Source organism: Gavia stellata, chromosome 5, assembly GCF_030936135.1.
Source record: "Gavia stellata isolate bGavSte3 chromosome 5, bGavSte3.hap2, whole genome shotgun sequence".
In the NCBI taxonomy this organism is placed as follows: domain Eukaryota; kingdom Metazoa; phylum Chordata; class Aves; order Gaviiformes; family Gaviidae; genus Gavia; species Gavia stellata.
In genome coordinates, this window is record NC_082598.1 from 36,829,396 (window position 1) to 36,852,927 (window position 23,532).

The following is a 23,532-nucleotide window of genomic DNA, read 5'->3' on the forward strand; positions in this document are numbered from 1 at the left end:
TTCTGCATCCCTACTCCAGTTCGCCAGGACAACCACAGTCTTTCCCACCTGGCTTAAAAGCAGAGACGTCTCTGAGTGCTGTTTAAAAGGTTTCATATACAGTGTGGTAAATAGAGCCAGAGCCAAAACTTCCCTGTCTCCGAGAAGGGGCACGAGGAAAAGCAATTGCTTGCTGCTTATCCATCTCCCTCCCGTAATCTGTTTTATCTGGAGACTGCTGCGACGTGCAAACATCTGGGATGCATCACGGACCTTCTCCTGCTGGAGAGAGGAGATGGATTTTTTGGACACAAACTAAGCTCGGAGGCGCTCTGCAGCCTTTGCAAGGGAACAAACAGCAAGTTATTGCACGTACAACAGGAACAGAGGGAAAGAAGGGAGAAGGTTTTATTCCAAGACAAATGTGGGAGCCCTGAGGGTGAGCAAAACCTTCACGAGCAGAAACCTCCCATGCACATGGGGAGGGGGAAGGCTGATGGGTTGAGACAAGCAATTATGACCTGCGTCTTAGGGGGCTGCCTGAGCAGAGGGGAATACCGAGTGCCGAGCGCACTGCTGGTTTTGCAAGTGCCTAGTTCCTACCTCGAGGGTGAAGAATAGCAAGTTGTTCTTCAGGCCAGGAGTTAACCTGAAAGGAAGGCCATTGCACTTGGGCAGCAGGGAGGAGGTGCTCCCGTGGCAGTGCTGCCAGGCAGCAGGCCCTACTGGGATCCTTCTCCATCCCTTCCCACAGGGCTTTTTCCAGGATCCCAATCCACCTGCACACAGGGCACCTCCAGGGGAGCCAGCCCCGGCTGCCAGCAGCTGCTCTGGGTCCTGGCTGGGCATCACTCAGAGACACCACATCCTTATGGCACAACCACAGACACATGTCAGAATATTCCGGTACCAATTGCTCTTTATTTTAGGTCTGTATAAGGCATGAAAGCAGGCACATGTAGCTCCCCACCTCAGCGGGCTTTTGGGAGCCCAGGATCCTTCTGCTTCCATGTAACATGAAGATTTTTTTCTTCTGTCTTCAGTTGACATCTTTCTTCTCCAACTCCTGGTCCCATCAGCGACTCCCCTGCTGCTGAAGTACACCCTCACATTCCCCTGCCCTCTTCGAGTTTTCCTCTTTGTCTTTGTGAAATCTCATGAATTTTTAAGTGCTGATGCTCCAATACCCTTGTTCTCCTTCTGGAGAAATGCATTCACCCTCATTCTCTTCCCCTCAAATTGCAAAGGTCCCACTCTGGAAGGAATCTGGGCAGAATCTGATGGCCTGCTGGCTTGTCTGTTCATGGAGACCCACACCAGGGTTGCACCACTGTCTGCATAATCCATGGCACAAGGCAGCAGTCATGAGACACAGAATTCACACACATGTCAGTATAGTCCAGAGATTATTTTCTTATTTACCAAAAAATAAATGCCAGCACTCTTCTTTTTAGCCCGACATGTGGGACTAACTCAGTTGCCTTGCTCCTGAGACTGAAGCTGGTGGTCTCGACTGGCTGAACTTGATGATTAGTTAGCCCTGGTACCAATCCAGTGTCAAAAAGGCAGCCTCGTCCTCACCAACATCCCAAGTGGTTCATTTTTAGAAAGACAAATAGTTCTGAAATCTGCAACGGTGTAAATATTTTAAGGAAATCGTCTTTTATTAGTTTCTGGTTCAAGGAAAATCCACTTGTCTCCAGGCGAACATTTTAAATGCAGCTTAAGAGCTTTTCAAAACTGATTGTCATCCTGTAAAGCTTTAGTTTTCTGGGTTGTTTTTTTTTTTTACTTCTATCATCAAAAATAAGGCGGTTTCTCATTTTGTTTTTTTCTGTACAAGCTGTGATGTGGTGAAACTGTTATCTGCTGTATAACAGCGAAGCATGAGAAATACTGTCTCTCCATACTGGGTTATAGGTAATAATAAAATTGTAACAGGCAAAGGATCTACCTTTAAGGAGGAACAATAAACCCACTGGCTGCCTTAGGTCTGACGACTCTTGAGTTTCTTCATCATGAATGAATAATAAATCTCCAGGGTCCACCGGCAACTACTTACCAATAAAACACCACGATTGGAAGATAAAAAGACTCTCTTCAGAAGGAAGTGGGAGGGAGAAGACGGGACACTAGTACTGCCCATGCTGCCAGGGAGAGCTCCCGGGGGGCTGCCAGCCTGCTGGGCGCAGGAGCCAAGGGACAGCAGAGCAACAACAGAGCTGAGGAGCTTTTTGGGTTTCCTCTCCTACCGTGTGGGCTGGCCATGTCCTTCCCCTCCGTGGGACAAGGCAGACGGCCTGGGCTCTTATCGGGGTCCCTTTGTGGGCTTTGCACCTCTGTTCCTCAGGCTGGGCACTGGGGTGGCCTCCTGCGCCTGCACCACGACGGACAAAGTGACCCTGGCCCCTCTCCTCCTCGTGGTGCCTCCCCTGACTGATGCTTCTGCCACAGACCTCGGCTGACGGCGAGACCTCTGCCTCAACCCAAAGTTTCCTCGGAAGTTTCAGGCAAGGTGCTCAGCACTCCTTTAGAAGAGAAAAAAATATGCTGCAGTGTCTAGGTTAAAAAAAAAAGTGGTTACTGTTTTACTGAGAAGCTCTGCCAGGGATCAGGGTTACAGCTGGCCCCGTTGCAAGCATCTGAAAATCATCACCAGTCTGTGTCCAGCAGAAGCACGTTAAACTGCGGCAGCTGGACGCTAAATAGGACTTCTATGGCAGGTTCACTTTGGGCCCACGCCACAGGCAAGCGCTAAACCGGACAGAGGACAGCCTCTCTCCCCACGGCCTGCCCGTGCTGGGGGCGAGCGGCAGCAAGGGGCTGGGGCCCCACAGCTCAACAGGGAGGGAGCTGAGACTGGGGGTTTGGTTCAAGGTGACTGGGGTGGGCTGGGCAACCAGCTGCAAGGAGCAGGAGTGTGGAGGGAGGAGGGAGGCCTCGCCGCAGAGGCAGGGGCAGCATTCACCCGGGGTAGCCAGAAGGGCAAGCGCTCTTCCCTGCCGTCCCTGTCCCTGTCCCTGCCCACGACATTGAGGCACACCCAGCTCAAGGTTTGCACTTCTGAGTCCTCAAGTTTGCAACCTTGATGGCTGCTCCTGGCAGTCACTGCTCAGTGGTAGATATATAGTGGTGCGCACGTGGTGGAGACCACAGCTACGCAGTGATGGCAGGTTCCAGGTACGTGGGACACGGGATATGGTTTGCATTCAAATCCCTTCAGTGCGCAAGCTGCCCTGCAAAATTAACTGCCTAGGTCCTTATTTCCCAAAAACCCGGCTAACAGGACCCAGAAGGATGTTCAGGGACAGGGCTGAGCTGGGTCTGGGAGGTACCGCCTGTGCACCTTTTGGTGGGTACAGTGGCACAGCAGGCAGGCAGAAGCGGAGACATGCCCAAAGCGAAGCTTAGTCTAGGGAGACCAACGGCCCCAGCTTCCACCTACAGGCTGCTCTGAATTGTCCCCTCCAGAAGGTTTGCTCTCTGTCTTAACCACAGAGGTACCCAAGGACCTTCGTAGGCTGAAGTTAGACTTTGTGAATACCCCTGATAAGTAGCAGCATACAAATGAAGTGTAATTCATTTCAAAGACGTCACTCGCCAGGGCTTGTTATCTCTAGAGCTTCCAGACCAGAGCTGCCTCACAAGCTACCCACCAGAGTGCAGGGGGAGCACATTCATGGTTACTTGCACTCATGGGTGCGGGCAGACCCAGCGAAGCAGTGGTCCCCATGCTACTTTTGCAGCTTCCTGCCAGACTGACCCTTTGGCACTTACTAGACAACCAGTCCAATCTTACCAGCGACAAGCAGAGGGACAAGAGGAGAGAGATATGCAAAGAACTCAAAACAAAAGGCATCAGGTTCCCCTAAGAAAGACAGAAACAGGGTACATAACTGTTTTAGTGTACGCACAGACATGCACATGCTGGTACATTTATTTACTGTGTTTGCTTACTTTGAAATAGCTGGCATCATAGGGTTAGGTTTTCTGTGCTTATTAGGATGAGAGATAAGAAAAAAGGATTTTAAAAAAACATACTTGGGATTTCCCATTCCCACTCCCCATTCATCACTACTGTGACAGTTGGGCAAAAAATACTTCGTTAAACCTGAGGACCTAAAGGTGTAGAAGGAAGTTGCTTACAAATGCAAGCTCAGCCATCCCAACACAAAACCACTGGTGGCTATCAAAGTCCCGGCATCTTTGACTCTGCTACAAAACCCTTCTCCCTTCATGTACTAGCTGCGGTGAACAGGAGCGTTGGAGCAATGGGCTCCCTCCTTGCAGTTTAGGAAAGGCTAGTAAGACAGGGCCATTTCCCTTGTAGCCATTCTGAGAAGCACAACTGGGTATTTTTATAATTGCTTTTCTAAGCATTTACCTGGGGCCTTGCTTGGTGCCCTGAGGAAGACAAATGTGACCTGTTCTGGCATTGTTTGAGGTTTTAGGTCTCTTCTTTGAGCCCTCAAAGCACAAACAAGCTGGGGAGAAAAGTACATAGTCAAAAAGAGGAGCAGCAGTCAAAAGGAGGAAGAGGAGAGGAGGGGAGGGGACGGGAGGAGAGCAGAGGGGAGAGGGAGAAGAGAGAGGCGAGGAGAGGCGAGGCGAGGCGAGGCGAGGCGAGGAGAGGAGAGGCGAGGAGAGGAGAGGAGAGGAGAGGAGAGGAGAGGAGAGGAGAGGAGAGGAGAGGAGGGGAGGGGAGAGGGAGAGGGAGAAGAGATGAGACTAAAAGTGGGGGCATATTTACACTCCTGAACTTTTTTAAAATCACAAACCTGCCACAGCATGGCTTGAATGGAAGTGCTGACAGGAGCGCCTATCCTGAAGCAGCTGATCACCTTTTCTTCTCTGAGGTCTTTCTGATGAGTAGGGAGAACAAAAAAGAGAAAATAATGGAAAAGTGGGGAAAAGACACTATAGAGTTAGGATTACATTTTGAGAGGGGAGGGTGAGAAAAGGGACAGAGGACATGTGTGGAAAAAAAAAACAACCTGAAAGAGAATAAATGTCAAAAAGGAGCAGAAGAGAAGGGGATGGTAAAAAGATAAAATGGAAGAAGGACATTATAGAGAATAAGTTGGGGGGAAAAAACAGACCCTAAAAAAACAACTGAGAGGCTGATGGAAAAAGGAAAAGTCTGGAGAGAAGGATAACTTTCAAAAATGTTATCATCTTATAGATGTAAGATATCTGTAGACACAGAAGGATGGAAATGTTGTTTGACTCAGTGCTCTCAGCAGAACGGCACAATCCAATAGCAAGAGAACAGTTCTTCAGCCAAGCAGCAGCCCCAGACATTTTAAGTATGTTATAGGCCATGTTTCACCAAAAAGATGTCACTTGCTTAAGATCTTCAGTGTAGCTGTCAGCAAAGTAAGTATAAAGAGAATTCAAGCCAAGTTTCTAAGCAAATTTTAAAGTACAAGGTGTGATGGGTTTGGACAAGATTCTTTCTAGATAACGACCAGCCTCATCTACCACCTAAAATATGAGCCACCATCAGAACAGAAACATAAACAAAGCTCTCTGTGAGGGGGAAACAGTGCTTGCAAACTTCTCCAGCAATACTGGAAAGGCCTTGAAAGTCTGATTCTGACCACCATCCAAAATTGGCTCACCTGTGCATGGCACTAGGTCAGTGCTAGCATAAAGCCCTAGCCAAACTTTGGCTTTTTTCCCCCCAACAATTCAAAACTCACAATTTCAAGGAGGTGGATTACAAAGGGAGGAGATGGGTGAAGGGGAACCAGCAAAGACTAGAAACAGCGTGGTAGTAGGATGTGCCACTAGCAGGTAACAAGCCAAGGTACTTATGACAGCACCTAGTTCCAATTAAGTCTTGTAAGTACTCACAGCCAACCTTGGCAAAGAGCAGCTCTCAAGGCAAAACTCTGGCAAAGCTCCTGGAGCCTAAACCTCCTCAAAACCTTCCTCCCGGTGGTGGCAGAGGGCAGGAAAATGGCACCTGCATGTTACATTGTCCACTTGGGTCTTTCCAATCAGCTGCTGTCACAGTGTGGAAAAAAGGCTCAATAATTTTTTGAAGATTGAAAAAACCTCCTTACTGGAGCCCTTTCTCTTGGGTGTGTGCACGAGGTCCTCCTTTGGCTCATGAGGATGGAGAGGAGAGGAAAAGAGGGGCCTGACACCTGTTGCTCTTGGCATCAGGATGCCCTACGGGACTTCTCATTTCCTTGAGCAGCTCAGCTGGGCACTCACACATTCGGTGGGGATCACACTCCCTCTACACCCATCGCCTCTACGTCCACTCGAAACCGGGATGTTTCAAAATCACTAGATTTTCTCCCTTGCGCTCTCTTACTAGAATGGCTCACAGACCTTTTATGAAGCGTACATGAGCTCAGCAAGCTATAATGACCCTTGGTTTTCTGAGATTTCTGGTTTGTTGTGCAAGGTTTCCTATGTGAGGGAGGGAAACAGCAGGTTAAATGGAAATGTAAGTATTTTCTCTAAAAACCACTGATGGGTGCAAAGAATCCACTTAAAACATATAACCAAATGTTATTTAATATCTTAAAAAGTAACACAATCCAAAATGGATATTTCACACAACACTACATAAACAACATGAACACAATATTACCATATGGAGGGACTTTCAAATATAGACTTACAAAAATCCCTGTCCTTTTTTTTTTTTCCTTTAAATTATTATACTAAGCATGACAAGTAATCATCATTTACAATATGGTACACTGACACAATAAAAACCATGTTACAAATGTGCTGTTATAAATCAGTAACGTTAGGGAAGACATTTCATGAACTGTAATTATTTCATATGAAATACTATACAATATAAACAGAACATCCATCTTGGATGACCTTTACAGCAACCAGAGACCAAGTAATTTTTAATTTTTTTTTTTCAGTGCAAACACATTTATACAAGGCAGTCTTGGCTGCAAAACTCCCTTCTAACATACAGTAAGTCCCACTTGCATTTATTAACTCATTTAAACCTAATGCAACAGCCACATTCAGTCACTCACAGAAAATTACCTGCAGAATTATGATCCCTTTAAACTTAAGTCTCCTCCACATCTAAAAGTAACATCTGTGCCAATTACTCCAAGGGCCCTTTCATACTTCTGGGTGGGTATCCTTTGGGTGGCTCTAACTGCTATATAACACGAGGGCAGTGTACCGCACTGAAAATCATCCTTCCAAGGTGCGAAACGCGCGGCAGCTGTCACAGCATCCCAGCTGGGCGGCTGTGTGTTTCACTAGGGATTCAACCCAGGCTGCCCTTCCAGAGCCAGGTGCGTGCATGTGGCCTTCTGCTCCTTCTCTGCATTTAGTGTCTTGGGGTGGGGGGGGAAGAACACAGAAACCCTCAGCTCAAAACTGAGCTTCAATGGAGTTAACGACCCATTCCCATCTCCTCTCCGTCAGATCTGTGGGAGATCAGTTAGGCCAGATTTACACCCGTGTAACTGAAACCAACATTTAGAGCGCCACTATGAAAGAAGCGTGATAGTCCCATTTTCTTCTAGCACCAGCTTGGCTTTCAGTGGGTCCACTGCATGCTTCTCATGCAGCAATGATGCACTTTACTTAGGCTGGGGGGAACATTTTAGATATATAACTTTTTTTTTTTTTTAAAGAATTTCGTAAAAAATAGAACATTTCTCTCTAATACTGTACAGTTTTCTTCAGAAGAGCAAAGAGAATTGTAAACTGTAGGTGTGACACCAGATTAGGAGTGCTACTTGCTTTCTCAGCACAACGATTCGAACAATCGTGTCAGGAAAAGCTCTGCGAAATGTATTTGAAAAACAAATTTTTAATTAAAGTAACTGTTTCTAAAACCACCACTGGCAGTACTCATATGACTGAAAACTGTTTGGTTTTGGTACTGCTAATCCAAGAGTCTCTGCAGGACTGCAAAGTAGTTTCTCTCTTACTTAAACAAACTGAATGCATCAAAATAATAACTTTGGAGTATAAACATGAAACACTTTGGTGAACTATTCAACTTATTCCAATGACGTTAAGAAAGAAACTGGTTAATAAATTAGCCTGCAGACTCTTAGCCTTTGTTTTTTCCAATGTACCTGGACATAAAAGAGGGTCAGTGAACTCTGCCTACCTCACAGCCTGGGAGGCTTAGCTGGTACCGAGTGCTTCAAGGCCCTCAGGTGAAAAGGCATGATTTAAGTGCAAAGCGTTATCTGTGTTTATGATGGCCTCTGAATACTGGTTTGCTTGTTCTCTTTTCTAAAAGCAACTACTGCTGGCATGCACTTAGGCCATGGTTTTCATTAAAATATTTGTTTTCCAATACATTTTACTTTTTAAAGTTGAGTGAACATTGTTTTGCATATTACGGACATTTTACAGTGGTGCAAAGAGTCAAACGGCTAATGATTTCTTACAATTTTTAACTGAAATACTTAAACCGCAAAATTAGCTCAGCTGATGATTCTATATTAATTTGCATCAGGATAATGGTACTAGGTTTGCTGAAAGAGGTGTTTGTAAATTGGGATTTGTATATAAATGTGATCTGCTTAAGTTCAACTGCCACTTTCTTCCTTTGGTTTTTGGAAAAATCTTTCTTTCTTCCCTCTTGAAAGGTGGCTTGTTGCAGCTGGCTACTTTTCAAAAGCCAGCTTCATTTTTCTTGGAAACTTGCCTGCGTTCTTTGAACAATAGGCACATACCTCGAGTAGGGACCCTAATACTGCTCCCAGCAAAGTCAATTAAAGGCTGTTGGTAATTTCTATAGGAGCAAGCATTTCAGATGCACACAATCTAGAGAACAGAGTGCGCATTGTTAAAGGTAGAGCTGTTTTAACACCCTTGCCAGTTCAGACAAACTATGACCTGATATGTTGACAAAGACGGAGGCAGAATAGGGCTCAAAGTATTTGAAGGCTGCCAAGAAAATACCCAAAGTGTCTTCTGTTAAACCCCAAACTGTCAATCATATTTCACAGACTGTAGATGTTCCTAATTTGCTAAATTACAAATACATTTTCAAGTTCTACCAGGCAGAAATTTTAGCAGTAACTGGGGAGAGGATGGAAGGTTTCAGCCTCCTTTCACTCTTATCCCAATTATGCAGCCTTGTCAAAGTCTTTAAGTGACTCATCTGAAAGCCAGATTTTTAATATTGTAGAAGGAAATTATGGCAATGGAAACATGATGACTTCATACGCAAGCACTGACACACAAGAGAACGCCATGACCTAATGCTTCAAAGTTTTTAACCTTGCTTTGTACAATACACTTTTCATGTTGCTGCATTTCATCAAATTCATGGAGGTAGTTATATGTGTAAAAAAAATTACCATAAAAGTAACATGTTGTATTATAATAATACATATTAAGTGTGCAAAATGCCGACAGATTTGTGTTGACCCTTTACAGTTGAACACAACACAGATTCAACCTAATCTAACTCTGTAAACCTTTAAATTGATACATTAGAAGAAGAATGATAGATAAGCAACCATGTAATACAAGGCTATGATTTCATCAAAGGATTAGGGTGACATAAAGCACTCAAGCTCCACTCTCGTGGTTTAGTTACCAGAACCTCAAGATGCAATTTCCTTATAGTCTATTGTTGATTTTAAAAGGAGAAAAAAAAAAAAAGTCAAGATTAGAATGTTTCTATTTGAAACTTCTGTTTACATTCCATATTCCAAGAGTCACATTAATATTGGTACAATGCCATGTCAACATTAATATGACATTTATGTTGTCTGCTGGTCTCTGGGAACTTTAGGAGATAACGCACTATACAGTTTACAGGTGTGTACTATCGTATTTTGTTGGAATTATGTCTTCTGTACAACCAGCTGCCTGCATAAATTCCAATTAGTTTATGCAAACAAATATTTCCCCCAAAGGTGAAATTTCTTTTTGCTGTTCACATTTTAATACTGCTGTTAGTACTTCAGATCATCACTGTTAATTTTTTTATCATTTTGACATTTTTATTTACTGAATTCATACAGACTACTGATGTCAGAGCTCGTCTCAGAAGCAAAATCACAGTCAGCCACTGCATAGTATATGACAATTCCCCACAAAAAACTCTGACTCTACAGTTCGCATGGAATAAGTACGGCTGGAGTTACGTATTGAGTAATAAGATGCATCATGCAAAGCATTATATGGTAATTAGAGCACATCTTGGGAGGTACGATAAGGCAGAAGGCTAAAGGCCAAGTGACTTTGATAACCAACCAAAAGCACAATAATTTCCTTTATGTGCACTGAAAGGTCTTATTGCTCCTATGAAATGGAAATTATACACTGAAACAAAGGAAAACAGACCTGTGCATTGACTGGGTGTTCTTGACAGAACTGGAAACTGATTGTGTCCAGAGTTAGAAAGCCATTTTATAAGTGAATGAACTATATTCAACTGTGTAACATAAGGCTGAGTCTTCAGTAGAGACTTCTGATGACATTAGAGAACATGAGTGAAGCTCAAACGACTTTGTGTACAGAGTAATACATGTCACCAGAACCTGATGAAAATACTGGTTTTTAATATATACAGTTGGGCTTCGTACCTGTGTACTACAAGAGCTAGACAATGTAAACGTCCCTTTTCTATGCAACAGTTTGGGCTGTTGAACACTTCAATATCTTTGCTATTCTTCCATCAATTCGTCTGTTCTGATAAAAAAGTGTTAAATTTGAAGTCAGTTTGTTGCACTAACGGGTTGCATGAGTAACAGAGCAGAATGTGACCCTATACCTAAAAATTACTCTTGGAATTTAACTATCTTTAGAAGTTACTCTGCAGTAATTAGCACAGTACTAATTACATTGGAGTAACAGTTTAGGGAAGAGCAATTAGGATGTACCATACCTACAGAATTCAAATTTCTACTGCCAACCATGTGGACATATTTAATTTCTAGAAACTAGACATGTCCATAAAATGCTAAATTGCAAATAACATCCACTGAAGAAAAAGGCCAGAAGTTTATAATTCTCTAAATTTTGTTCTCTGGTAATCACTACAATGTATGCTATTTTTAATAGCCTAATTTAGGCACTCTATTTAATAAGCTACATAAAATAGATTTACATCCTTCCACTAGAAAGAAATCAATTCTTCAGGCCATACTTGTCATTTATATCATAAAGAATATTTTTGTTCCAAGAAATTAGTTATTCCGATTCCTATATTAATGGCAAATTGCAATACCAGAAGTGACACAAGAATTAAGATCAGCTATTTTAAATAATTGATTTATACTGAAGACATTTGTTGTATTTTGTGTCACTCCACACTGTGGCTCCATGACAGTTATAACTTTCCCCTCCTTCCCCATTCCCCCCGCTACGCAAAGGCCCACCTCCTCATTTGTGACTACGGAAGGTCAAGTATCAAGTCTCTGTAAGTAAACATCTCTCACACTTTTGAAACACAAAAGAAGCTGTCTCCCTTCCCACCCTCCACACTTTAAAAAAACCCCAACCAAACAAAACCCAAACCTCTTTTTACTTGCTTAAACAGGTATTTGCAAAATTGTGTCACAAAAACGCACAGTGAAAATTACTGATTAGCATTAATAATTCACAGATAGAGCTGAGGTCATCACTTGTCATGTTTGGCATTGTTTTTCTTCATGGTGATCCTGGCTGGTTACTTTCAGCAGTGGCTCAGTTTTTGAAGTAAAAAAGATCAACTCTGCAGCAGAGTTTAGCCTCTGACCGGGGGCATCACACATCTGTGGCATTTTTTTTAAATGAAGTTGGCAACTGCATGGACATTGAAAATGCAGATTACACTTACAGTGTCTAGACTTTCATATATGTGCTCAGTTACAATTAAGTGAAGCAAGAAGTGTACATATTATCCCTACTGCTATTCTGCTGCTACAGAGCTGCAAATGTGAAAAGCAATACCTTGAAATAAAGATTTCTTTGTTGCCCCTAGTCTACATAGCAGCACAGTTTAAGTAAACACTAAAACTGTGATTGAGATGCTTTTTTTATTTTTCCCCAAAGATGTAAACATCAGTCCCAGTGTCGTAAACTTTGCTGGATAGGGTGAGACAGAAGATCTGAGGCAGGATGACTATCAGACACTAGTGACAGAAGCTTGCAAGCAGTTAGCAGGTTTCTGCAGTTTCTCAGCTTCACTTGTCGGTGGGTCTGCAGTGGCTCGGAAGTTGAACGTTGGGCCTGCGCCACCATGTGCAGGGCTCAGAGCAGGGTTCTGACGTCTGTTGCTTTCAACAATACTCGAAGTGTTGGATGCCAGGCTCTCACGAGTACTAGAATGGAAAAGAAATATATATACACACTCATATATGACATGCCCATATATCTATTGACCAGACAGGAAAGGAGAACAGAGTGTTTTATAATAGGCATCCTGTGTTTGTACGTAATGTCACATCAATGAACCACCTCATTTTGACGGTACACATATGTTCCTCCAAAACAGGTTCCAGAGGTACTCAGCAGCCATCATACTGTAACACAGGTACAGCACTAAGCAGAGCTGAAGCTGTCACACAAACTGTAAGCTGAAGCAGTATCAAGCATCTGGATTTTTCACCCAAGGAAACAGCTTCCATCTTGCACGTGGAACATATTAATTCAGCTCTGTCACCTGGCAGAGCTAGGAGAGTAATCATGTAACACAGCTTCCTCTGTTGTCTCCTGTTCTACCTATGTCTTTGTACACAAAGTATTAACCAAAAGTGCTACTTTACATTAAACCCACAATGGGTAAACACAACACTTCAATTTTGCCTTGCAGCTGAGACAACTGCAACTTACAAGACACTGAGAAATCTTAACTGCCTGGTCTGCAATCATGCCCTAAACAACAACTAGTGCTGCTATTTCATTCATAAAATGGACAACGTTCCTTTAGTTCTAAGACATTGTTTATCCATGGGAGTGACAGGACATTTAGCACTCTTAAAGACTAAGCCTTCTAATGACACATCTAATAATGAACACAGAGGAGCCTGTACTTTAGTCTGCAGCTTTTAAAAAAAACTCAGCCAAGATATGCTAATGCTAGTTTTACCACTGCTACTCTTTTTGTTCCCTTTCCACTCTTAATCATGTTTGATCTTCAAATAATGTGTTTCTGTGCACAGAGAGGTTTGGTTTTCAAATAACCGTATGGTCCCTGGTTACGTATCCTTCATCTATATCCCTACTTCTTTGCAAAATGACATCACCACTTGCTATGGAGATGTTTACAGAGTACATTTAGAGGACTGAATGGGTTTCTTAAACAAGCACTAGAAACAGAGATACTAATGAGAGAGCAGTCAGTTTAAAGTCAGCCTAAATTTACCTGCTACTGAAAGGGGCAGCTCTTGCCTGCCTTGTGTAGACCTGACCCTGCCACATGTTCCTGCTGCTTCCCTGCTGCTGAGCCTTGCAGCCAGCCAGATCAGGGACCACTCTCAGTTAAATACTAGCCCTAAGAAAAAAAAAAAAAAAAAAAAAGGCAAAAAAAATAAAAGATTAGTGCTAGCAACAGAGGAAGAGTAGGAATGCACAGCTTTGGATGTGGCAGGGGAGAAATGTGTCAGTGCATGGCATAGGGGAAGGAAGAAACACCTTGTTTAGTTGTAGGGCAGATTTAAATCATCTTAAACTGATTGAATCTGGAAAATCAATGATGCTTTTAGGAAAACTCCCACAGATCTTTTAAATTGATCAAAATGGTACTGATCACCTTCTTCCGATTATCGCCTCATTGTCAGTAGTTCCAAACAGCTACGATGGGTGACGCACATAGTAAGAGATCTCTGTGAGCTGCAATGACATATGGTGCACTTCTGTTGCTCATGTTTTGATTCCTCTCTCTCGCTGCTTTTTAATGTAAACAGATGCAACCTTTGTTTTTCAGGTATCATTCAGTATTGTATCATTCTTTATGAGACCACCAATTCCAGATCTTCAAACATTTTCAATTCTGGTATTACAAACTGACCATTACAACATGTATACACAAAGACTGCAGTGAGAATTTTGCATGAAGAGTAATGCCAAAATTAGCTCTTTCTTCAGGAGACAGAAGAGCAGCAGTATTACATAAGCTCTAAAAATAAAGGAATAAAATTAATATTGACAGCTAACATTTACTATATACAACTTGCATAAAAGCAATGAACAAAATACTGTAAGGCTCTTTTCCCAATGGTGATGAGTTCACGAATTTCGCACACAAAATACTTTTGAAGTCAAATGACCATTGCAAATCTCTTTAACTACATCCCGGGTTTTTTTTAATGCCCCTTTTTCCAATTTGTCACACTTTAAAAATATACTTGTCCTTTTGCTTCCCCAAGCAACAATGCACACTTCAGTTTAAATTAAAAGATACTGCCACACCTCAGGAAGTCAAGAGTTACAACATCAGTGGAGGCTAGAAGAGTATATCTGAGGAATACTACTACATGCACATCCTGTTCTTATACTCCTCCCTAGGCGTCTGCTAATGGACACTGTCAGATCTAGGTGAATCTTACCAGATGGACGCTGCACAGATATTTTGTATTTCCTGGAAAAGCGCTGTGAAGTACATTTTTTGTTATAAGGTAGGAAAGTAGTAACAGCATGGTAATTACAGCCAAAGGGCTGAATTCACCCTCAGCTCAATTTATTTTTATAGGCTTATACCGAGGAGTAACCAAAACTGAGCAAAATCATCCAATTTAATCATCTTGATGCAAAGCTTATAAAAAAGCCTTTGAAATGTCCAGACTATATGCTGGTCTTACAAAACTCTATAGAATGTTGCTGTTTTTCTTTTTTTTTTGGTAAAGCTTACTTTATGCAGTCATGCCAAAAAAAGACATTTGTTAATAAGCAAACAGTAAAATAAAAAAAAAAAGGGATGTGTGGAACACAATCATTATTAAAAGCTACTTATCTGGTTCCCTTTTGATCTAAACAAAGTGGTATAGCAGCACTAAATCCAGTATGCTCGCCATGTTCTGTTCTCTTACTAGCTAAGTTTAAGATTAACATCAACAGAAACTTTAGTTTTTGTGTAAATAATTATGGAAGGAAATGTCTGCCTTTGCATTAATCAGAAACACAAGCTTGATATTCAGCTAGCATACAGCTAGCAAAATAGTAGTCTAAGAACTGATTTTTATCCAATTGACATCCTATCCTGGAGGTGAAACGCACTCTGCAGAGTGAGACAGGCTGGACAAGAAGCAAACACCACCATATACTCCCCCACAAAAACTGACTGCAAGCATAGCACTTCAACTAAAAGAAGAGATTACATTTAAAAAAGAACAGTGCAAATAGCCTCATACAACAGTTGTATGTGAGAATGATGCCAAACAACTGCAGAACAATCAATAACAGGAACAAATTCAAAACCTTCTTAAGTTTCAAACTGGACTCAGTGTAAGTGGCACAATTTCCTCAATTTATTTTTCAAATTTTTTACTCAGAAAAAAAATATACATATGTTCAGAGCCTGCTCCAGTTTGACGATCACTGCATGCTGCAGCAGGCCCAATAATTCCTGCCTTGTCATTAACATCAAGTGGGAGTAGCCACCAAATCCAAAGGAATTTATTCCAGAGTGATATGACTTTAACTGAAAATGAAATCTAGTCCTGTGTAGAAGCAGGAAATCCTTCACATGCCTTTCTGAGAGCCTTTGCTATAGATTTAAAAAAAATACATAATTCTGAGGAATAAGAACACCTTTGGGGGGAGACATGACAACAACAAAAAACCCAAAAACCCCCACTTTCTTCCACCTAGTACAAATCCAGTCTTGGAGGTTTTATTTTTAAACACAGGCAATAAATAATTCAATCTTAAGTAAGACACTATAAGAGAACTACCATTGTAAATTATTTCTGTGTTCTTAGAGTCATTGTTCTGAACTCTGATGGGTTGCTATCCAGGGCAAACAAAACCAAGCAAGCTGCATTCCAGCAGGGACCCTAGGACTCTCAGAGGCCAGACAGAGAACGAAGAAGGCTCAAGTGAAGGATTCTTAACCCGGAAATGAGCTTGTGAAATCTTCAGGGCAGGGAACACACCAGCAACTCTCTCCTCCCTATGCCTGTAAAAGTCCTAGCACACTGAGATTTCCATGATGTCTGAGATCCCTGGAATGGAAATGACTAACCAGCATCACCCCACACAAATGTCTGGACTCTTTTCCCAAGTATCTTAGGCAAGGCACCTCTCTCTCCGCTGATGCAGCACTGGGTCACCTCTGAAGTTCAAACAGCCTGAGCACTTTCAGCTGTGTGTGGGGAGCAGCTGTTCCAGTCTCACCAGTTTGGAATGGTGATAGATGATACCCTTGCAAAATTTTTGAAGAAAACAAACAAAAAAGCCCAAACCCAAAACAATCATCATGTTTGGGTTTTTTTTTTTTTGCCTGAACCAAAGATTATGCCACCTAGTCATGTCTAGTCTTCCAATTAGTCCTGTTGATGGTATCTTAGAGGGAAAAGGAAGGGGGGGGAGTATGCAGGAGCTCATCCCTCCTATTCTAAATGCAAACACAAATTTAATACAGAAAAAAAAGGATACAGGGAGGTTTTCAGCAAACAGAAAATGAACTAATACAGAGTCAATGCCGCAAATGGTCATTGGTTGCTTACGATATGGTGCAAAACCCACACATCTGAACAGCAGATTCCAGAGCTGTAGAAAACAGTCTGAAAATGTGTGAAATTGTTTAATACGGCCCTACGTTCTGTCACCAATATCACACACATATATAACTAAAACCAGAACTTTCTAGTCTGTAAAGCTGCAATGAATGCGACAGTCCTACCGTGGAGAGTTGAACCCGCTGTCCACAGTAATGCTGCTGCTGTCCATGCTGTCCAGGCGGGCTGAGTGGGTGGCTCTCTGGTTGTTGCTATTTTCTGTTTCCTTCGGGGTGAGAAGAGTAAGATTCTTCTCAAACTTTCGCTGCAGATCCCTCTCCTTTTCTCTCTCTAGCAGCCACTGCATCGTGCCAACATCATCCCTGTTCTTTTCTTCCTCAGCATTTTTGTTGGTTCCTTCCTCTGAGTCATCATCATCAGATACGTTGTAGTAGTCGAAAGAGGCCTCCTGGTTCCCAGTTGTCTCTTGCTGCCTCTGTGAAACAGGCATGACTTGTGTGACTGAGGTTACTATCGCTTGTTCAAGTTTCTCACATCTGACTGGCAATGTGTCAGAGGGGGTCTTTTGATGGGGCTTTAGCAGGGGCGTGCTAGACTTATGATAACTATTCACAGAAAGAGTGTTGTGCAGAGGTTTAAAGAGTGTATCCTTGCTAAATATTTCTTTCCTTTTATCAAGGCTGCTTGATTCAGCGCTATGGTGTTGAACCAGCCGTCCATTTGCGATCATCTCTGGAGTTTGGCCAGCAACTGCTGAACCACTGCTTGGGCCCTTTGGGGACTCCTCTTTGTGCACCCCAGGCTCCCTAGCAATATGTTGAGACTGTCTTTCTGCAGGAGTCATTTTTTTGAGCCCATCTGTCCCTGTCAGCGTGTCATGATCCTCTTTATTCTTTCCCAGTGGTGACGGAGCGGTAAGCACAGTCTCACTGGATGTGTTGCACTGAAAATAGTCATCGACTGCAGATTTTGTTGTGCAGGAGTTGAGCTCGCTATATGACGGCAAATTCTCTGTAGGCTTGCTTTGTTCCAATAGGCTACAAGAACTAGGAGTTTCTACACTGCCACTAGCTATTTCGGGGATGCAAGCCTCTTTGTAGCTTGCAGATGAAATCAGAGCTCTTTGATGACTGAGCGACTGAGATGGCCTTAAAGTACCATCGTCAATGTAAGTTTGGCTAGTTGTTTGGTCATCCGGGCTACAACCTTCACCTATATCTTCCGGTGTGCCTAAAGTAGCTGAGCCCAGAGGTCCCTTGGAGTTATCCATGGATCTAGACCTTTCTTTAGCCTTACTGGACCGCTCATTCCTCGATCTTCTATCCTGCGTATGGCTGTGGCTCCGATGGACCTTGGAGTGGGAGCTTCCCCTGGAAGGTTCAGGGAAAGGCATTTCAGTTCTCCTTTTGGCCAGCTCACCAGACACATCCCACTCTGGTGTCATGGGAAAGTGAGATTCAATCATGTTAGGATTGCTGTGCATTATAAAATTATCTCCCTTGTGTTCTATTATAAAACAGCCTTCCCGTGGGGATCGAGTCAAGGGATCATAGAACTCATACTCCCTTTCAGCAGGTATATCCAAATGAGAGCCATCTGATGGGTCTCCTTTGGACACCCGAGTCTTGCTGTGTGACCTCGATTTCCCATGAGACTTTCTGTGATTCCTGCTCTTTTTACTTCGTCCACTGTGGTGAGCTGAAGATCCTGCTTTGCTTCGTTGAGCTTTTTCTTCTTCAAGTTTCTTCATTAGTGCAGTGTGCCTCATGACATTTTCCACAGTCAAGTCTGGGTTAATGCGCCTGATAATCTCCATTTCTACCTCTCTAGGTATAGTGGTAGGGGTGTCCTCGTCCCTTAGCGGCCACTCCTCTGGAGGAAACTGGGCAGAGAAATTTGCCAACTGTTTTGTCTTGTCCTTCTTAAAACTTAATCGGAATAATTTGAGTCCAAATTTCTTAGACTGCTTTTCTACATCCTTAGGCTTTGTGAGTGTCTCTGCTTTATAAGAAAAATTGACAGTACTTTTACTTTTCTCAGTAGGTGGGACCTGACATAATGAAGGAGGACAGTATGAGTCTTTACAGTCTTTTGCTGATTTCCTCTGTAGGGTAGATGCATGCATGCTGTGCATGTCTTCTCTGCAACAATGGCAGGAGTCGCAGTGGTTTTTGGGTAGTGTTCGGTCCCTGACGCATCCCGAGGTGGAGGGAGTTATAGTTCCTTGTTGCGGAGAGGTACATTGAGACCTGTCAGGTATCCTCTCATCCAAATGGTACCATTTACTGTTAGTTCTTATGAGAGATGGTGTGATAAAGTAAGTCTGCGGGGTTACAATGAAATAGCCATCCGGAGTTGGGTATATTTTCCTCTCCCGTACAAGCATATTCAAGGTATGTCGAAGGATTTCTGGACTGGGTGTTGGAACTCCTAGAAATGACAGTAAACACATATCAGGAGTGCATAAAACCATGCAGGACTCTCTGGCTCCCCCCTCCCCAACAAAAAGCTGTTTTTTCCAATGTGCAAGCTGGAATATGCTTAACAAACAACTCCAGTAAAGCACTTTGTCAGGCATTCTCTTGTCTGTTTGTTTTTCCACTTATCTCCTACACTTCAGACATATCAATTATTAGTTAAATAGAAATGAGGCCATTAATGAAGTATTAAAAAAGAAAACCAAAGGAGAGAACTTCTAGTCACTTCCATTGCGCAGGCGACCTTAAGCTACAAGATGGAATCACTGGAAATCAAAGGGTGTCAAGGGGGAACATTTCACTTTTATTATTCTTCCAACTAAATATTTATATTCCAATTCACCAGAACTATTCATTATAATGCCTAGTCACGTATAAAACAGTGGTTATTTGTTACTTTGGATGCCTATGTTGTTTTTCCACAGAATAATACTACACAGAAAAAAAAGCATTCCCCCAAAACTGCCCCTTTATCACAAACCTGATTGAACTGACTTGCTGTCCCATTTAAACACGTTTCAACTACATCAGCTGCTCCAAAAAAGACATGTCTTGAATGATACAGTTCATCTCACCCAAACAGACTTTCCCACTATGCTGGAAGTTACAGATGTAGCTCCTAAAAATTTGCTTCTCAGAGTTCCCTGCCTTTCATGTGAGATGTGACGGACACTACTTAAGAGCATACATCACATACTGAGAGAGGGACAAGTATGACAACCCTGCATCAATGCCACATTAACTATATGGTAGACCTGGCATTGTGAGCCCTTCCTTCCCACTACCAGTACTCCTGCTGGGTTCAGTGGTGCAGGACCAAGACTTCAGAACTTTATTAGATAAAATACCAAGTTAGCATGCTATGCATAGGACTAAGTTCCATCTAGAGCTAAGGAAACAAGAGATTTAGTTCACAAGCTAGTTTAAAAAAAAAAAAATTATGCTGAGTAAGAAATAAAAATCCTTCAAAATTTTCAGTGGAAAAAGCTATCTTCAATCAATACATTTTGTTGAACTAAAACGCATTTTAATTTTAACTTAATGCCGGGTGCTGACCTGGTTTACATTTTTAGAACTAGAGAATTTTTTTTTCAAAGGTTTGGATGGTCTATTTTAAACTAAAAAAGTTAATATTATTTACTCTGGGTCTTACGTTTCTTTTCAACAAAACTAATTTAGAAAAAAAAAATAGAATCAGAGAGTAACTTAGGTTGGAAGGGACCTCATAAAGGCATCCAGTCAACACTCCTACTCATAGCCAGGCCAACTTAGATCAGGTTGGTCAGGGCCTTGTCAAGTCAAACTCCGACTATCTTCAAGAACAGAAATTCAATGGAATCATGCATGCAAAAACATTTCAACAAAGTATATGCTTTTTAGAAAAACACTTCACGGAAAAATCTCAACCAGGTGTACCTGCCACAAACACAGTATCTCTTCTCCCACACATCAAAGATTAGAGCCTGCAAGCTCACTGATCTCCTTGTGTTAGCAAACATGAGGATGACAGCAAGGGCTCTGGCACGATGACCAACACCCTGTCAAATGATTAGCGACAAAAAATACAGAAGTTGTACTAATTCCTTAACTCACCCTCTTCCTTGCTACTGGGTTGCAGGCAACATAGTAAGTATTCTTATGTCTGGCTTTGAATGTTGTTTGAATTTAGAGACATGACCATACTGCTCACATCCAGTAATATCTGTAACTAAAAATCTTACAATGGAAACAGTGAAGCATTAGGAATAACATGGACACAGGCATGAAAGCAGTTACAACAGAGAAGGTGCTAGGAAGAAGTACATGGGGGCAGTAAATATATCTCATACACAGTCCACAGAGCTGAAAGATTGGGGCTGATCCAGACACAGGAAGTAAAAGAGGTAAAGAAAGGACATAATTTGAGAGAATAAGTGAGACTGAAAATTGGAAAGAATATGCAAATGAAACGGAGAATCAGGAACATGCATTTTCTCCCCTTTTCATGTGGGTGTCCACAATTTATGTGATAATCCTAGCGAGAGTAACAAAGACCCCCAGAATTGCTAGAAAAGCAAACATGCCAGAAACAGCAACAGATGGGAAAAGCTGAAATCCAGAGAGCTGGGGGAAAATAAGACTACCCCTCCCTAGCCCAGAGTCCTGAATCTCTCTGGACTGAAGTAAACAATATGCTGACCTTCCTCTGGATTGTGAGGCAGTGGTAATTGGAGAGTAGGCTGCCCTTCACATGAGCTTTCAAGTAAAGCACAGGAACACAAAGAGCGATTTCAATTCCCATAACAACCAGTGGTCATCACCTAACCTCTTCTTTCCAGCAGTGGAGCTGCTATGTCTGCTTGGGTAAGACCACCCCTTTTACATTATGCCTTGCATCACCACAAGAAGTGGATGACCCCGAACTCAAGCTCATGTGCTTCTCCATCCTGTGCGGAAAATGCACTGCAAGGTCCAATCCCAGTCCAAGTGAGATGCACTTGCTGTGCAGCAGCCAATCTCTCTTCCTGCCTCTACATAAACAACCTGACCGATCCATCCCATTTTCCAGGAACTTACACATAAATACCTCAACACATACCTACCTTTGTCTGTGAGAACTTGGTTCTTCATCCTTATTTTACTTAAAAGACTTTCTTTAATATACTGTTTCAAAAACATCAGAACAAAAATAAAAGAGAGGAAAACACTTGCCTGGGAGTTTACAGAAAAGTTAGAGAAAGAGACTGAAATGGATCTTCTGATGTTTTACACCAACTTAGGCAAAAAAGCACTGTAAATACATGGTAAAAATAATAACATGTATTTTTCACCCAGTAATCCATAATGACCACAATGTGTTGGGTAAATGAATTTCTAAACACTGGATGCACAGTAGTTACATTAATTGACTAAGTTCTGTGAATAGAGAATGTGCAGATAAACACCAAGAAAAAAAGAGTTAGCGTGCCCGGGCAGTCAACGATGCTGTAAAGTTAATCATGTCAGCCACCTTCTTTCTGAAGTTGGAGACTATCATTTTTATCACTCCCAGCATACAGTACATCCCTGTGGTTCACTAAGTCAGCAGTGACGATGGCAGATGCAGATCTTTAGAGCTCAGCATTACCAGCTAATGGTACCTATGGGTTTTGTTCAGATCTCTTTCCGGTACTTACAAAGGCAGAAACAGACCCAAATTTGAATTAGGCTTTTCTGCATGGTGGACAGGAGCAATGACACTACTCTGGCTCCCATGGTTGCTATTTTAAATACAGATTTCCTGGCTTTCTCAAGACTTTTCTCTTTACAGCAAACTGCCCACATCATGTCTACACATAACCTACCCCGCTGCATTCAGAAGTCTCCTTATGGTCTCCCTTTCTCCATTAAATAGGAACAAGAGGAAAAACTCCAGTAGTTTAGAGACTCTAGCACATAAAATACCGCATGACAGCAGTGGTGTTATTTAAGATTATGTAGTGGTTTAATAATTCAAAAGCAGAAACTGTCTGGACACTGAATCATCAGACATGTACATTTTTTGCATCTCGAGAGAGTCTACTATGCCATCCACTGAGCTTCCAGACAGAAGATTATGTCTTGTTTGCTACTCACAAAGAACACTGACCTAGAGTGAACTCAGTTAATGTAAGACACTTAAAATAAGTGCTACATATACATCTCACATATTTAAAGAGGGAACAGTTACGAAGGTGAACATCAGAGAAATTTGCCAGCTTTCAGAAAACTGTTTGCTGCAAAAGCAACCTAGTCCGATACACATATATTTCCTACACTGAAATTTTGAATACCTTAAAATTATTTTTACAAGTATGTGGAAAAAATTGGAAAAAAAAAGAAAAAAATCCTTACTAAAGGCAGCATAGACTAAGGCTTGGTGTTTTCTTCAGCCAGGTTCATACAGATAAGAGGGTCTTTCTGCCAAACACAGGAACAGAGGTTACATTCTTAGCTCCTTGTACTGGATTTCAAAGATTTAATGTACGGGATTTAAACCATGGTCAATAAATTATAAACTAGGGCTGTACAAACATCTCCTTGTTTAATTCTAAGTTAGAATAATGGGAGCACATGCAGCAGGAGCCCTCTTGCTTTTTTAAAAACCTGACAAATAACGAAAGCCACAAAGAAGATGTGCATTATCATTACAAACTTTTTCAATAAAATAAATTCATGAAAAATACATCTGAAGTAGTATTTAAATGGTGTTAAATCTGCTAAAATGATTTTCTCTCGAGCTGATGCTAAGGCTTAACAAGGGATAAAAGAAATACTCTGATTGGCTCATGAAATACTAGTTAAGGATGTGGAATGGTTGCTATGTGATGTTATAAATAATTAGCATACCTTATTTCAGATAGAGCCATGGCCCAGATTTATGCCTGCACAATGGCTCAGCAAACTAGAGGGCTAGACTGCAAGTGTAAGATCCTGCACTGAGGAAA

At 42.1% G+C, this 23,532-nt stretch overlaps 1 protein-coding gene across 1 annotated transcript in view; it reads right to left on the reverse strand.

Annotated features, from left to right (window-relative positions):
* Window positions 1–11,470: 11,470 nt before the first annotated feature.
* STOX2 (storkhead box 2) overlaps window positions 11,471–23,532 on the reverse strand; it is a 69,587-nt gene continuing 57,525 nt past the window's right edge. The window contains exons 3-4 of the mRNA XM_059817913.1: window positions 16,775–19,040; window positions 11,471–12,254 (exon numbers count right to left, since the gene is read on the reverse strand). Of these exons, the coding sequence (XP_059673896.1) occupies window positions 12,059–12,254; window positions 16,775–19,040 (2,462 nt within the window). The 3' untranslated portion in view covers window positions 11,471–12,058. The remainder of the gene's footprint in view (window positions 12,255–16,774; window positions 19,041–23,532) is intronic.